Source organism: Aythya fuligula, chromosome 1, assembly GCF_009819795.1.
Source record: "Aythya fuligula isolate bAytFul2 chromosome 1, bAytFul2.pri, whole genome shotgun sequence".
Lineage (NCBI taxonomy): Eukaryota > Metazoa > Chordata > Aves > Anseriformes > Anatidae > Aythya > Aythya fuligula.
Window position 1 is genome coordinate 92,150,266 of NC_045559.1, and position 14,130 is coordinate 92,164,395.

The 14,130-nt window shown below is 55.2% G+C and overlaps 2 protein-coding genes across 6 annotated transcripts in view; both read left to right on the top strand.

Moving 5' to 3' along the window:
• The first annotated feature begins 1,630 nt into the window (after window positions 1–1,630).
• Window positions 1,631–2,657, top strand: LOC116496233 (probable UDP-sugar transporter protein SLC35A4). Its single transcript, XM_032199174.1, has one exon. It carries the CDS (start codon window positions 1,631–1,633, stop codon window positions 2,504–2,506), a length of 876 nt encoding a protein of 291 aa, XP_032055065.1. The 3' UTR covers window positions 2,507–2,657.
• A 7,345-nt stretch (window positions 2,658–10,002) lies between these two features.
• Window positions 10,003–14,130, top strand: part of BBX (BBX high mobility group box domain containing) — a 131,952-nt gene continuing 127,824 nt past the window's right edge. Inside the window, exons 1-2 of one of the 5 annotated variants that reach the window (XM_032183525.1) lie at window positions 10,003–10,026; window positions 12,241–12,316. The gene's annotated coding sequence lies outside the window, so the exon portion shown is untranslated. Of the gene's footprint in view, window positions 10,027–10,365; window positions 10,408–10,693; window positions 10,740–10,772; window positions 10,826–12,240; window positions 12,338–14,130 lie in introns of those variants that run through there. The other 4 variants (XM_032183512.1, XM_032183534.1, XM_032183505.1 and 1 more) reach the window with 4 other exon arrangements.

The following is a 14,130-nucleotide window of genomic DNA, read 5'->3' on the forward strand; positions in this document are numbered from 1 at the left end:
TTGGGGCTTTTCTCTACAACAAGACTGGGGTAAACTCAGTTTGATCTCATGCTTGAGCACCATCTCTCAGCATAGCTTGGAAAGAGCCGTCGCTCCTCCTTGTGCCTCAGTTTTCTACCTGTAAAAGAGACATAATAATACCTACTTTCTCACAGGTTGGAACAGCAGTGAACGTACGATGACTACAGTTTGGAGACAGTGCAGTAATCCACAGGTGGGCACCATGGGTGGGAAAAATGGGTGTGGGACTGGATGCTGAGACTGAACCTTCACTGCTGCTGGAACGGAGTGAGGCTTTGGTAATGCCTTAGGTAGAGCCTCCTCTTCTCTCTGTCTCAGTGACTCACGCCTGCAAGGGCTTGTTGAGACCTTTAGGTTCCTCACACCCCGCTAATGCCAAAGCAGAGACATCTTGTGCAGCAGTGGGCAGGGAACTTGCATTGAGTGAGCGACCCGCTGGTGGCTTCCCCTGCTCCGGACCTGATCTGCTGAGTGACCTTCCCACACTGCTCCGCTTTCTGGCCAGTGTCAATACTCTGCCTTGTGAAGTTATCTGTCAGCAGCGATGGGGTGGCTTTGCCCCTCAGGGAATACTCGCTCCACCCCCACCAGCAAACATCACACACAATGTTTCAGATAAAAATGGCTTTGTACCCCTGAAGCATGAATACCAGAAGTATGTTCCTCTGACTGAAGGATGTGGCGACGGGCTTTCACGCAGATGGGTCAGCGAAGGGCAGGTTTTGTTTGGCTTTTGGTACTTCATATACCCACTCAGAAGCACAGTGGAAAAATGAATAAATAAAAATAATCAGAAACTTGAAAGCTGCACAAGCAAATGTACCAACCAGTTCCCTAGGTTCTGTCCAGTGACACAAAATCAGGGTGCAGCCCTGGTTAACTGCGAAATCTGAGACTTGGTCTTCAGTCTAGCTGTTGCCATCTGTACTCCAAAATAAGAGATCCTGACAAGTACTTACAAACTGGTGACAGCAGGAAAATATCCCCCTCTAGTCAGCAAGAGCTCTGTCATTGCTATTCACACTGTCAAGACTTCCCTCACTGATTGTTAAGTTTTGGAGCAAGAAACGTGCCTGAGCACAAGGCTCCAGCCTCGCAAGCAAGACAAGGAAGGACAGAGCTCTGAAGATACACCGACACTTGTTTCTAGGCAGATTGTCTGGAAGAGCCAAGATTGTGCCAAGGCTTAAGCGTATGTGCTGGAACAGCTCCCTCAAAGTCAAGAGATGTGTGTATAAACCTCCCTTTGACCAGCACCTCGGTTTGGATGTAAGGCACTTGGGTAATTTATGAAATAATGCTTATGTATAGGCAGGAAAATTGGAATGGAAGCAACAAGTCAGCCTGGAGATTTAAGACTGAAGGGGAAATGATTATTAACTTAATCTAAGCTCTGCTAAGGATGCACAATGTGAGTTCATCTCGGTAGAACTTCAACACAGTCAAGTATTTAAGGTTTCTTTATGAACACCCCTCACAGACAATAAATCTCGCCCAAGATTTCTGCATGTCTTCCTGCAACTTCCATTTGAAAAAGAATGCAGGCAAACCACCAATGTCACAAAGCCCAAGACATGAACTGTTTCCTTCTTCCTCTTTTTTTCTGTGTATGGCTGTGTATGGCTCCCACGCTCCCCTCCTGACCCTGTGCAAGGTGGATGGCACAATCCCATTCAGCTCTTCATCCGTCGTGGTTCTCGTCGAGCTGACAAAGCTGGTGCTCTCCCTCTTCTTCCTGCTGACCTGGGACCGGCAGCTGCTGGGAGTTGCTGTGTCCTGGCACCACGTCATTCCCTTTGCCCTTTCTGCCCTGCTCTATGCTGCAAACAACAATCTGGTGGTTCACATGCAGCTCTTCATGGATCCCAGCACCTACCAGGTCCTGAGTAACTTAAAGATTGTCAGCACTGCGCTCCTCTACAGCCTCTTCCTGCGTCAAAGACTCTGCATGCGCAAGTGGCTGGCACTCTTCCTCCTGATGGCTGCTGGGGTGAGCTACAGCCTTGGAGGCTTGCAGGACCCAGAGGACTCTAGCAGCCCCTCCAGGATGCAGCTGCACATCACGCTCGTGGGCTTGTTGCTGATTTCGGTGTACTGCCTGATATCAGGTTTGTCAGCTGTCTACACAGAAGCTATCCTGAAAACCCAGGCTCTGCCTCTCAGCCTTCAGAACCTCGTCCTTTACTTCTTTGGGGTCCTGCTCAACTTGATCGGCCATTTCTGGAGCAGCACAGAGAGAGGTTTCTTGGAGGGCTTTTCCTCCTGGGTGTTGGTGATCGTGGTCAGCCAGGCCTTGAACGGCTTGATCATGTCTGTGGTCATGAAGCACAGCAGTAACATCACCAGGCTCTTTGTGATCTCCTGCTCTATCCTGGTCAATGCCGTACTGTCTGTCATGCTCTTCAACCTGCAGCTCACCCTCCTCTTCTTCGTTGCTGTCCTGTGCATCGGCCTTGCTGTTCACTTGTACTATGGGGTCACATAGCTGTTGCCTTCCTGCCCTGCATGCGCCAGGGCAGCTTTTATTTGTTACTCAGGGGTGTTCATTGCTTGCGCTGGGGCTGGTGTTAGAAGCATGGTGGTGCCTCTTCACCTTCTCATGGGCGAGAGGTGCCTGAATGTGTTACTGTTGGCCTAAAGCAAATGCACGTGAGGGCACTGCTCAGTGTGTACATGCCCAGGAAGCAGGGATAGTGCCCTGCCAGTGCTCTGCTCCAGCCTGGCCAGGGCTCCATGCCATGAGGCTCCCACTTGCTCTGGTAGGCCCAGGCTCTAGAGCAAATCCTGAGCCCCTTGGCGTGCAGGACATCACAGTCAAGCTGCTTCCTCCATCTTCTGCACACCAAAGCACACACCAAAGCACACGCCCATCCCCTGTGCCAGTAAATGCTGTTGCAGGGTTAGCTCTGGTGTGCTTCTCACGTGCATGCGGCCAGCCCTGCTGCATGATCCCTGCCAGAGGCACCGGCCTTCTGCGTGGAGCAGCGCGCTGCTGCCTGGAGAGCCCCCGCACTGTGGCTGGGGGCATTGCTCCCACCTTCTCTGCAGTTTTCCAGCCTAACCCTTGACCCAGCCCCTAGCTGAAGATCTGGTGGGCACTGGGCTTCATTTGCCAGTCCTGGGCACAGCATTACTACCCACCTCTCTGGACAGTATGAGGGAACTGTTTTGCCTGCTTTTCAATGGGGAGACAGCACCTGAATTTGTACAAATGCTGTGGCTAGTGAATTCCTGGTGGGCAGAAGTCACTGCTGGCTCCGGCACGGTTATTAAAGCTGTGTTTCTTTAAAAAATAGAAAAAAAAAAAAAAAAAGAAAAAAAAAGTGCACCCTCAGTAAGTTTGCAGATGACACCAAGTTAGGTGCGTGTGTCGATCTGCTTGAGGGTAGGAAAGCTCTGCAGGAGGATCTGGATAGGCTGCACCGATGGGCTGAGGTCAACTGCATGAAGTTCAACAAGGCCAAGTGCCGGGTCCTGCACCTGGGGCGCAATAACCCCAAGCAGAGCTACAGACTGGGAGAGGAATGGTTGGAAAGCTGCCAGGCAGAGAAGGACCTGGGAGTGATGGTGGACAGTCGGCTGAATATGAGCCAGCAGTGTGCTCAGGTGGCCAAGAAAGCCAACGGCATCCTGGCTTGTATCAGGAACAGCGTGACCAGCAGGGCTAGGGAGGTGATCGTCCCCCTGTACTCAGCTCTGGTGAGGCCGCACCTCGAGTACTGTGTTCAGTTTTGGGCCCCTCGCTACAAGAAGGACATCGAGGTGCTTGAGCGGGTCCAGAGAAGGGCGACGAAGCTGGTGAGGGGCCTGGAGAACAAGTCCTACGAGGAGCGGCTGAGGGAGCTGGGCTTGTTCAGCCTGGAAAAGAGGAGGCTCAGGGGCGACCTTATCGCTCTTTTTAGGTACCTCAAGGGAGGCTGTAGCGAGGTGGGGGTTGGCCTGTTCTCCCACGTGCCTGGTGACAGGACGAGGGGGAATGGGTTTAAGTTGAGCCAGGGGAGTTTTAGGCTAGATGTTAGGAAGAACTTCTTCACTGAAAGGGTTGTGAGGCACTGGAACAGGCTGCCCAGGGAAGTGGTGGAGTCACCATCCCTGGAAGTCTTCAAAAGACGTTTAGATGTAGAGCTTAGGGATATGGTTTAGTGGAGGGCTGTTAGCGTTAGGTTGGAGGTTGGACTCGATGACCTTGAGGTCTCTTCCAACCTAGAAAATTCTGTGATTCTGTGATTCTGTGATTCTTTTTTATTTATTTCCTGGAAGGCCTCAATATCCATCCAGTTTTGTTTCCCTCCCTACGTCATTCTTCAAAGCTGGTAATCTTCCTTCTAAAAGCAGTTCCTCAAAAAGTGAAGGCTAGATAAGGTCCCCTATCTCGAGGCTCCACTGGACGGGATGCTTCTTCCCTCTTTGCCAGCAGCTGAGCTTGGGATCCTTTGTTGTATTCCCCCATGACTACCACCTGAAGGAATAAACCACTGATCCCTGTTCCTGAGGCCTTCTCTTGTAGAGATGGACGAGATCACCAGCAATGCTCCGTACTTGCCTAGATATAACGAGTTAAGAGTCAAATACCATGCCTTTGAGTGACTCAGTGACTAATGCATGCTCTTGTTACTTAGGGTCAAATGGTCACTTGCACTGTTTACTTTACAAATGGTAGCAGCACTGTGCTGCCAAAGAAGCGTGCTGTGGTCTCAAAGCCGAAGGAACTGCAGGCATGGCAGCGGGGCGACGGGATGTGCATCTGCAAAGCCCAAAATCCATGAGCATTCGGGCTCACACCTCATAGGTGCTGCTCTTCCATTTGAGTAGCTGCAGGGAGTTGGCACTTGTCAAGCACGGGCTCAATGACATCCTCTTCAGTTAAGCAGTGGACTTATAAGAATATAAATGTTTTGCTGCTTGGTTGTCCTTGTTCTCCTAGAGAGAAGGACATGCATATTCGTGAGGTAGTTCTGGAGTCACTGGCAGTGTACTGGAGGTCCAAGGAGGATGCTACAACAGAGCTGTCATTTATTTAAAGGACCCTGAACATTTATAGAAAAGGGAAAACAAGCAAATAAATTAATGTTTGAATAATTCCAGATATGGAGATGGGAAAAAGAGGCCCTTGGGTGGCAGAAGGAGAAAGCTACTCAGTAGCACTGGAAGGTATTAAGGGGCTAGCAACCTAAAACTGAAAAAAAACTTCCAATTACATTTTATGCTTAAAGCAGTTAAATAATATTGCAGCTTGCATGAGAGTTAGAGTAAGAACTGTAAGATTTGAGAGCATGGGGCTGAGGAAGGCTGCAGTCCTTCAGCTCAGCTTTTTGCAGGGACTTTGTCAGTAAGTCTGAAGGAATCCCGCTTTACGGGGTGTGTGAGTGATAGAGCTGCAGCTCTCTTGCGTGTCGCCAGCTTTGGAAACCAATTTACTCGCATGAGACTAACTCAGTGGGCTACATAAACTCAGGTGAGCAGGTCTGCCCTGATTTACATGTATTTTGTAATGCAGTGCTCTTGTATAATGACAAGGAAAATCTCCCGAGTTTAGAGCTGAGCTGGCAGTTGCTTTATCATCGCAGACATCGCATATTTCACACGCGCCAGTGTGTTAAGTAGTTAACATGTACTCACTTAACGCACACCTCAATGTCTTGCGGAATCAGAAGCAATCTTTACTGAAGTGGTAGGCTCAAACAGGCCTGGATGCTCTGGCTAACCTATTACTTCTTCTGAACCAGGAAAAATGGTAATAGCTCGTGCAGGTGTAGTACTATTTCTCTGAAAAAGGGAGGCACTATGAAAGAGACAGAGCATCAGAGAAAGAAATATACAAAGAGATGCACTGGGAGTCAGAAGCCCAGATTTGATTCCTGACTTTGCTGCTGCCATACTGCGAGATTCCTGGCAAGTCAATTCACCTGTCTGTTCCCTTCCTGCCCTCCTGTCCAGTCTGTTAAATGAACTGCTGGCAGCTCAGGTCAGACATTGCTTGTAGGAGCTAACTTCGCAGTAGCTGGTTTTGTCAGAGGGTTGCAGTTGTTACTGCTTGACTAGTAAAAAGAGGCATAAAGAGAAGGAAAAGAGTTAATAGGAGACAGTGGGAAACGGGCGCACAGCTAGGGAATGTTTAGAAACAGCACCTAGAAATTACACGGAAGAAAATATTCCGACGATCTTAATGGTGTGAAATAACAGGGGCGAGGAACAGGAGCGAAGAAATGCAGTCCCCTACGGAGAAACCAGCAGAAGAAGTTGGCCCTTTCTCTGGCTTCTGTTGAGTTCTCGAGAAACTGAAAGTGCTCCTAAAAGGGGCTGAGGTGGGAACAACAACTTCCTGAAAGCGTGGTCCTTGGAGGATGGCTATTCTGCACTGCTCCCGTGGCTCCGCGCCTAGTCTGAAGCGGGTAGGTCTGAAGTCTTTCTCCAGCTTTAGTTCAGACAAAAAGCCTCCTCCCTTCGGTGCTTGCACATAAATCGCTATTAATGTTACCGTGTTATACAAGTGCATTGGGGAGGAAAACAGGGTCCCTCTAATGCATTGTCTGGTGTTTTTTAACCTGAAGGATGCCACGCTCCTCCGTGGGCTGTGGGTGGGCACAAACCACAAGGGGAAAAAAAAACAACAGAGGTGGGACAGGCTCCGTAAGGCTGCATCTGCCTCACCCTTTCTTCCCTGTGCTTCTCCCCAGGCGGCGTGCAAGGCTTAGCGCAGATGAAGCATATGCTCCCAGAGTTGCCTTATGGCCTTCCTCCCCGGCTCACATGACAACCGTCACTTGTAGTCAGCCATGGTAGCAGCTCAGAGGGATCCAGGGCCTGCAGGCTCGGGCTGCAGCTGGCTACTCCAAGCTCCCTCGCTAGTGTCTGAGTGCGTGCGAGCCGGCCGTGGAAGCACACATCCACCGCAGCCACCGGTGGCTGGCCCCGCTCCGCAGCCAGCAGGTAGCTTCTGCCGGGGGCAGGAGGAGGAGAGAAAGTGTTAACCGTGGGTCAGATGCAGGCCCCCCGCTGCCAGTGAGCTCCTCGGCAGGCCCCAAGGGAAGGGAACAGAACAAATCCTGATTACTCTCATTTATATCGATGCTATCCTTTTCCCTGGCGTTATTAAATAACAGCGAAGCGAAGGGAAATATGTTTTCTCCTTTTGACAGGGCACAGACACGTGGACACTTTCATCTTTTATGTTGTGCCACGGGTTAATTAAGAGGGGGCACGCATTTGCGGGCGGGGGGAGGATGCTCTTCTGTCACCTGCATGCAAAATGGGCGAGTCCAAAGGAACTCAAGCAAATGCCACAAATGTGCAACTTCGAAGCCCCAGATCTGGCTGCATGGGCATCTGCTCTATCTGCATTGAACCACACCAACTTCAGCAGAGCTCTGGCTGCACGCAGGAGCATGTGTGAACAGAGCACAGCGTAGGGTCCAGGCCTCATGCTTTTAAACACCGATACCAATTACACAGAAGTGTCAGCAAGGCAACACTTCTCATTTAACAACATGAGTTTCTGCAGGAAAATCTGGAAATGCAGCTTGCGCAAAGTCTGAAGCCAACCAAGAACCAGCAAGCATCTTCAAAAAGTTCAGCACGCACTGGCTGTCCCCCGAAAAATTCCTCCGAGACTCTGGCTACCACCTTGTAATTCTTGATAGCGGTGACTGACTAATGCCAGAAATATCTCTGAGTGGGCATGCAAAGAGATTAATTTACTTAAATCGCATGTAGAGAAATGGAGGAACAGAAATATTTACTACTCTCCCGTCCTCTCCCTCTCGGTGTTTGCAGAATGCCCTGGATTGATAGCCCAAGAAAACACAGCCCTCTCTTTCACTACTGACGCAATGAATCAAAGGCAGCGGAAAGTCGAGCATTTTATTTTCTGACTATACCGGTGTACCTTAGCTTACTCATCTCTCTTAAACGGTGACAAAATACTTGTGCTTCTACAGGCCGAATACGTGGCTGGCTGCCTTGCGACTCATGGAGCCATTGGTAACTCTGCAAAGTGGACACAGAACAAGATTCTTCTAATTCGTAGCACTGTTGATCCATTTTGTGTGGCTATAAACAACTACATTGCATGCAAGGTGTCCCTAGCTTGACCTCTCCTGGGCTGGAAGGGCATCAAACGTAACAGAGAGTCCTGATAAAGAAGAAATGGAAGCATCCTTTAAAATGAACTTCATGTGTGCTAACAAGCACCTAAATCACGTATATTGCCCAGTAATTACCTACACCGGCAGGACTGTAGCAGTGCAGAGGTGCGAGAGGCTCTGTGGTGTACTTTTATTAAAGTGAGTAAAAGAAGCCAAGAAATGAGGCGCACATGCCAAAAAGGAAGGAACTATGTACACCAGGTGTGCTTTAACTGTCTGGCTTGGGCCTCTGACTGGCACCTGCTTGTGCATACGGACAAGGTGCTGCTCACCTACAGTTGCAAAATACCTCATCACCTACAGATGATAGGAGGGAAATCTGCCTGAAAACGAGGCCACCTCTTCATATGTGACCAGTGAGTTTTGTGGGCCTTGGCTTGCCGGTGTCCTGGCCTGTGGCACCTGACACGCACCTGACTTCCACAGGACGGATGCTCAGTTAGCGCTGGAAATTAAAAATATGAGGTAAAATGTATTAATTACAGAGTGTGTTTATTGTGATAGTTGTATGTTATTCGGGCAGCAGCTGTCCCACTCCCCCGTACACCACGCAGGGTGGAAGGCAGCTCGGGGTAATTTCTCACATCTTCGTAAAAACCACGCGGGCCGAGTTGGAAACACGGGTACGATTTTGTGCTGTAAAACCAGCTTGTGCTTTACTTCACCGCTTTATTCAGACATTGGAAATATTACTCCACGTTATTTGACATAGCTGTGCTGTAAAGGGAAGAAGTAAACAATGGGAGGATGCTGAAGCCAGCCGTGCCCAGCGGGGCGTGCTGAGGACGGGGACGCGTGGGGTGAGCTGCGCGGTACCCCCGCTGCTGGGTGTGCGAGGGGAGAGGGTTGTGTGTCCTGTGGGAGCGGCCAGCCGCGTTTCGGCGGTCGCTGCCCCTCGCTGTCATGCCAGCTGCAGCCTGGGCTCCGCGAGGGGCTGGCGGTGAGTGTGTGCCCGGTGTGTGCCCGGTGTGTGCCCGGTGTGTGCTGCGGGGGCACGCCGGGGTGCGGGGCGGCTCCCGCAGCCGGAGGGGAGCTCTGCCCCTCACGCTCCGGCTGCGGGACGGGCGGGCAGAGCCCCGCGGCGAGCTTTGTGCGAGGCGAGGAGCGTGAGCACGGTAACAGCGCCTGTGTGAGCGAGCGAGTGTGAGGACTGAGTGTGAGTGTGCGAGTGAGTGAGTGAGTGTGCCAGCGGCTCCCCGGCGGGGCGCCGCGGGTGTAACGGCGCCGCTGAATGGCTGGCGGGCCCGTCCGTCAGCGCGGCGGCCAATGGCGGGCCGCCTTACATGGCGGGGGGCTGTTGTGGCGCTGCCCGGCTTGCATGGCTCCGCGCGGAGCCGCGCTGCGAGCCGGGGGGGCCGCGCTGCCAGCCGGGCCGGGGGGCGCCCGCAGCCCCCAGCCCCAGCAGGTGAGCCCCGGCCTGGGGGTGGCCGCTCCCGCGGGGCCGCGGGGCCGCCGCCGGCCCCCGTCCCTCCCCAGCCCTGCCCGCGTTGGGAAAGTTTGGGCAGGGGAGGACGGGTGGGTGCGCGGCTGCCCGGCGGGGAGGGCAGGGGCGGGGGGCGAGGGGCGCGGGGCTGGGGGGCGCGGGGCTGTGCGGGGCTGTGCGGGGGCAGCGCTGCTGGCAGCGCGGGGAGGAGGCAGGGGTAGGCCAGCCGGTGCCAGGCTGCGCTGGGAAGCAGGCACCTCTCGGCGCCGGCGGGGAGGAAGGGGAAGGAGGAGGAGGAGGAGGAGGAGGAGGGGGGGGGGGGGGGGGGGAGGAAGGCCGGCCAGCCATCGGCCGCCGCTCGCTGCCCGGCCGCGGGGGGACCTGGCGGGGGCATCGCGGGCAGAACCGAAACTTCATCCCCGGGGGGAGCGCCCGGCGGTACGGGCGGCGGGGCCGGGGGCTGCGGGGCCGGGGGGGGACGCCCCGAAACGGAGCCGGGGGGAGCCCCGGGAGGGGGTCGCGATCCGGCCGCCGGGAGCGGGCAGCGGGCGGAGGGGCGATGCCGGCGGGCGGGCAGGGCAGGGCAGGGCAGGGCAGCGGCCGGGCTCGGCCGGGAGTTGGGCTCCGCGTTTTCCGGTAGGCAGCGGCGGAGCCCCCGGGGGGGCGGCCCCGGGGGGCGGCCCCGAGGGGCTGGGGGGGTGTCGGTAAGTTTGGGGCGGGGAGCAGCCCGGCTGCCTGCCTGCCTCCGGGAGGAGGAGGAGGAGGAGGACGAGGAGGGTGGGAGGCAGGCCTCGGCCGCGTCCAGCCGTCGCCGCGGAGGTAAGTTGTGCCATTGGGTGGTCGCGATGACAGAAAACTTGGCGGGGGCCCCCCCGGGCAGGGGGCGGCCGCCTCGGGGGGGGGCTCCGGGCGCCGCCGGCAGCCGGATGGGTGCTGCGAGATCGGGTCGCTGGTGAATTACAGAAAGCAGCAGCCCTCCTCCTCCTCCTCCTCCTCCTCCTCCTCCTGCTGCTGCTGCTGCTGCTGCTGCTTCTCCTCCTCCTCCTCCTCCTCCTCCCCCCCCCACCCCCGCCAGCCGCTTCGCTCTTCCTCCTCTCGGGTTTATTTGCAATGTATGAAACTTGCATGGCCGTGGGGAGAGCCGATCCGGGGTAGGCTTGCGAGGAGGAGGAGGAGGCAGGGAGGCAGAGGCAGGCAGGGAGGCAGCCGCGCTAATCCCGGCGCCGTGCGGCAGCAGGTTTGCGTTGGAAATATCGGCGCAGCCCGGCGCCGGGGGAGGGAGGCAGGCAGGGAGGGGAGGGAGGCAGGCAGGGAGGGAGCCGCGATGCGAGGGGCAGCCGGGGGAAGGCAGAGGCAGGGCCGCGGGGCTGCCACCGCGCCGGGGGGCGGCTTCGCCACTTTCTGATTTATTTCCCCGGTTTATTGTTGCGCCGGGGGAGGCCCCGGCGCTGTAAAAGTTGTTGTTTTTGGCGTGTGTGTGCGTGTGCGTGTGTTCTGGTTGTTGTTGTTGCTGTTGGGGTTTTGTGTTTTTTCATTTATTTATTTTTTTTTTTTCGGAGGTGAGCGAGTCGAGTGCGTGCCGGGAGGGGAGGCCGCCAGGCCGGCGGTGGTCACTGGGGCCTGGGGCGCCGAAACCATTGCCCGTCCTGCCGGTGACACGTCCCGGGCCCGCCGCGCCGAGGGGACAGCGGGGGGGGGCCGGCACCCGTGCGGCTCCCCCGGCGCCTCCTCCTCCTCCTCCTCCTCCTCCTCCTGCTGCTGCTCCTGCTGCTCGCCGGTGGCAGCGGGATGATGGCCCGGGCCCGCGGGGCGGAGGAGGGGAGCAGCGGGCAGGGAGGCGGCCGCCGGCCGGAGCCCCCCGGGCGGGTGGAGGTGCGGGGGGAGCCCCCCGCGGCCCGGCCCCGGCCCCGGCCCCGTCCCCATCCCCGTCCCCGTCCCCGGCCGGGTGCCCCCCGGACCCCTGGGGGTGAGGTTGGTGCGGTGCCGCCGCTCCTCGCCTCCCCGCTCCAAGCAAGATGGACTCTCGCTCGCCTCTCCGCTGCCTCCCGCACTCCGCCGCTTCTCGCCCTCTCCCTCTCCCCCCCGGCTGGTGTCAGCCGCCGGGATCGACATTTTGCAACTCGGGCGCAAACTTGATGCTGGCCGGCGGCGGGCGGGGGGCGGGCGTGTGTCTGTCTGTGTGTCTCTGTGTGTCTGTGTCTCTGTGTGTGTGCGAGCCCGGAGAGGCACGGAGACCCTGCCGGCAGCGGCGGGCTCGCTCCATGTTTAATACCTTGCCTTGCCTTCCCTCCCCACCCCGCAGCCCGGATGCCGGTGGCCCTGCACTTCGCACGGGCGGCGGCGGCGGCGGCGGCCTGGGGCCCAGCGCCCTGCCCCGGCCCCGGCTCCCCCCGGCCCGCGGGGGCCTCGCCGGGACTCGAACCCGCGGCCCAGGCGGCGCCGGGCCCACCCGCGGCAGCGCCGCCGCTTTTGTCCGTGCCCCGGTGTCTGTGTGTCTGTCTGCGTGTGTCTGTGTGTCCCCACGGACACCCCTTCTGGCCGTGTCCCCCCCTCACGCACCCCCCCCTTTTGTCCGCCTCCCCCGGGGTCTCGCCCCGCGCCTGCCGGGCTGGCAGCGATGCTGACGGTGTGCCTGTGTTTGGTACTTTGTAGGTCACTATCACATGACGGAGGCGTTGAGGCAGCTTCATCGTCGTCGTCTGGCTGTAATTTCCAGTCGCCTTCCAGGGTGAGTGCTCGGCTCTGCTCGGTAAGACGGGGCTCCTCTCGCCGCTACCTGCGGGATGGGATGGGATGGGATGGGATGGGATGGGATGGGATGCTCCTCCGCTCCCGGCGCTCGGAGCCGCTGCAGAGTTGGTCTGAGTGACCCCAAGATGAACGGGCTGCAGCTACTCGGCTCTCCCCTCGCTTCCCTCTCTCCTTTCTCTCCTCCTCGGTGTTTTCTTTAAGCCTCGCTTTGTAAAGATGAGCAGGTAATGGACGTGGGGCTGAAGTTCCGAGCCAAAGTAACGTTAAAATATGCAAAGTGAGATGCGGAGGCCAGAAACTCGCTGAGAATGCAAAGTCCTCTGAAAATTCAGCAGTGGGGAGAAAGCAGGGGAGAAATCAACAGTTAGGACAGATCATGGGAAATCTGTAGAGGTCGAGGATCGGTGAGAAGTTCAACGTCACCGCAGTATGACTCCAACCGGAGTTGGTTCGGTTTTCACACGTAAACAGAGTTAATTAGAATTCCAGCCGTACTCCTTCTGCGTTACCGCTTCTTCTTTTGGCATTGATTAATGCAGGTACCTATCAGTCTGAAAGACGAATCCTAGTGACTGACTTACCAGTACTCCTAAGCTTTCCAGCACACAGCTTCTGCTTCTGTCTGTATGCTGCAGAAAAGTTCTGACGCTTCTTAAGAGTTTGGCACTTCTTAAACCAAAGTGGACGTGGTAATTGAAACAGGAGGTTGTAATTTTGAAGGGTCATGTTCATGGATGGCAGAAAGCGAGTGCCACGTGAAGCGCTTTTCCTACAGGCACCCGTGGTGGCACTGAACTGCTTTAGGCCCAAAATGGGGAAGTGGGAGGCAATAAATATATCTAAATTTTTTTTTTTTTGCTGGTAGTTTAGTATACATAGCTGAAAACAAGACAAGACATGTATTTGGGGTAAGCTTAGCCCTCATAAATGTGAATGATTAATAACCTTCTCCTGACCTTTTCCAGTCTGTGTGTAGGAGACACGGGATAAGTGATGGTCCCAAACACTCTGGCTCGAAGGGGGCCGTTGGGAGCAGCTGTTCTGCGATACTGTGGCCTCAAGCCTATTCCTGGGGCTGGGATAACCACTGTGCAGAGGTGGCGCAAAGGGAGGGTTCTGTCTGTTCTCCAGCTCCTGGAGAATTGCACCCAAATTTCAATTTTCTGCATTTTATGGGCAGCGAGGTTGGTATGTGTAGGTCTGAGGCTATAAACAGCAAATTAAATTACCAAAATTCTTTATGACAGACTGGTTGCATAGGAGAATATTGCTTTCTGGTTTATAGCATTGCTGACAAGGATCGTGTTCAGGGTAGAGTAATTGATGCAACAATTTTTACGAAGCAGGAACACACTGGGAAATTCAAAAACTGGCTGGTAGGCTTCAAACTGTTGTTCAGAGCTGAATGCGAACACACTGATTTTTGGATGTAGCTTTCTGCATTTTCAGGTAAGAGTTAGATTAGAGAGCTGTAAGTATTGAGGGTTTCTTTCTTTGTTTGGAGTAGTAGCGAAAGGTACTGAGCAAGAACACCTTGTGGACCTTGCTTCAGGTAGTCTCTTCAGTCATTCGGCCATGTAGTGGCTTCAGCCTGTGTGATGGAGCCTTTTGGATGCGTGGGACTTTAATCCTAGAAGTGAAGCGGTGATCATAATCTCCCTACAGCTTGTAAGAGCAGTGGACCTCAGTTTTGTGCGCAGTGCTAAGTGTATATCTTGCCTAATACAGCGCCGTCATGAACAAATGGCAAAGACCAGAAGGTAGAGTATCTTTTTGAAGAAAAAGTCACAA

What these genes read in the sequence shown, in the direction of transcription:
- LOC116496233 (XM_032199174.1), top strand. Translation starts at nt 1,631, where the DNA reads ATGGCTGTGTATGGCTCCCACGCTCCCCTCCTGACCCTGTGCAAGGTG.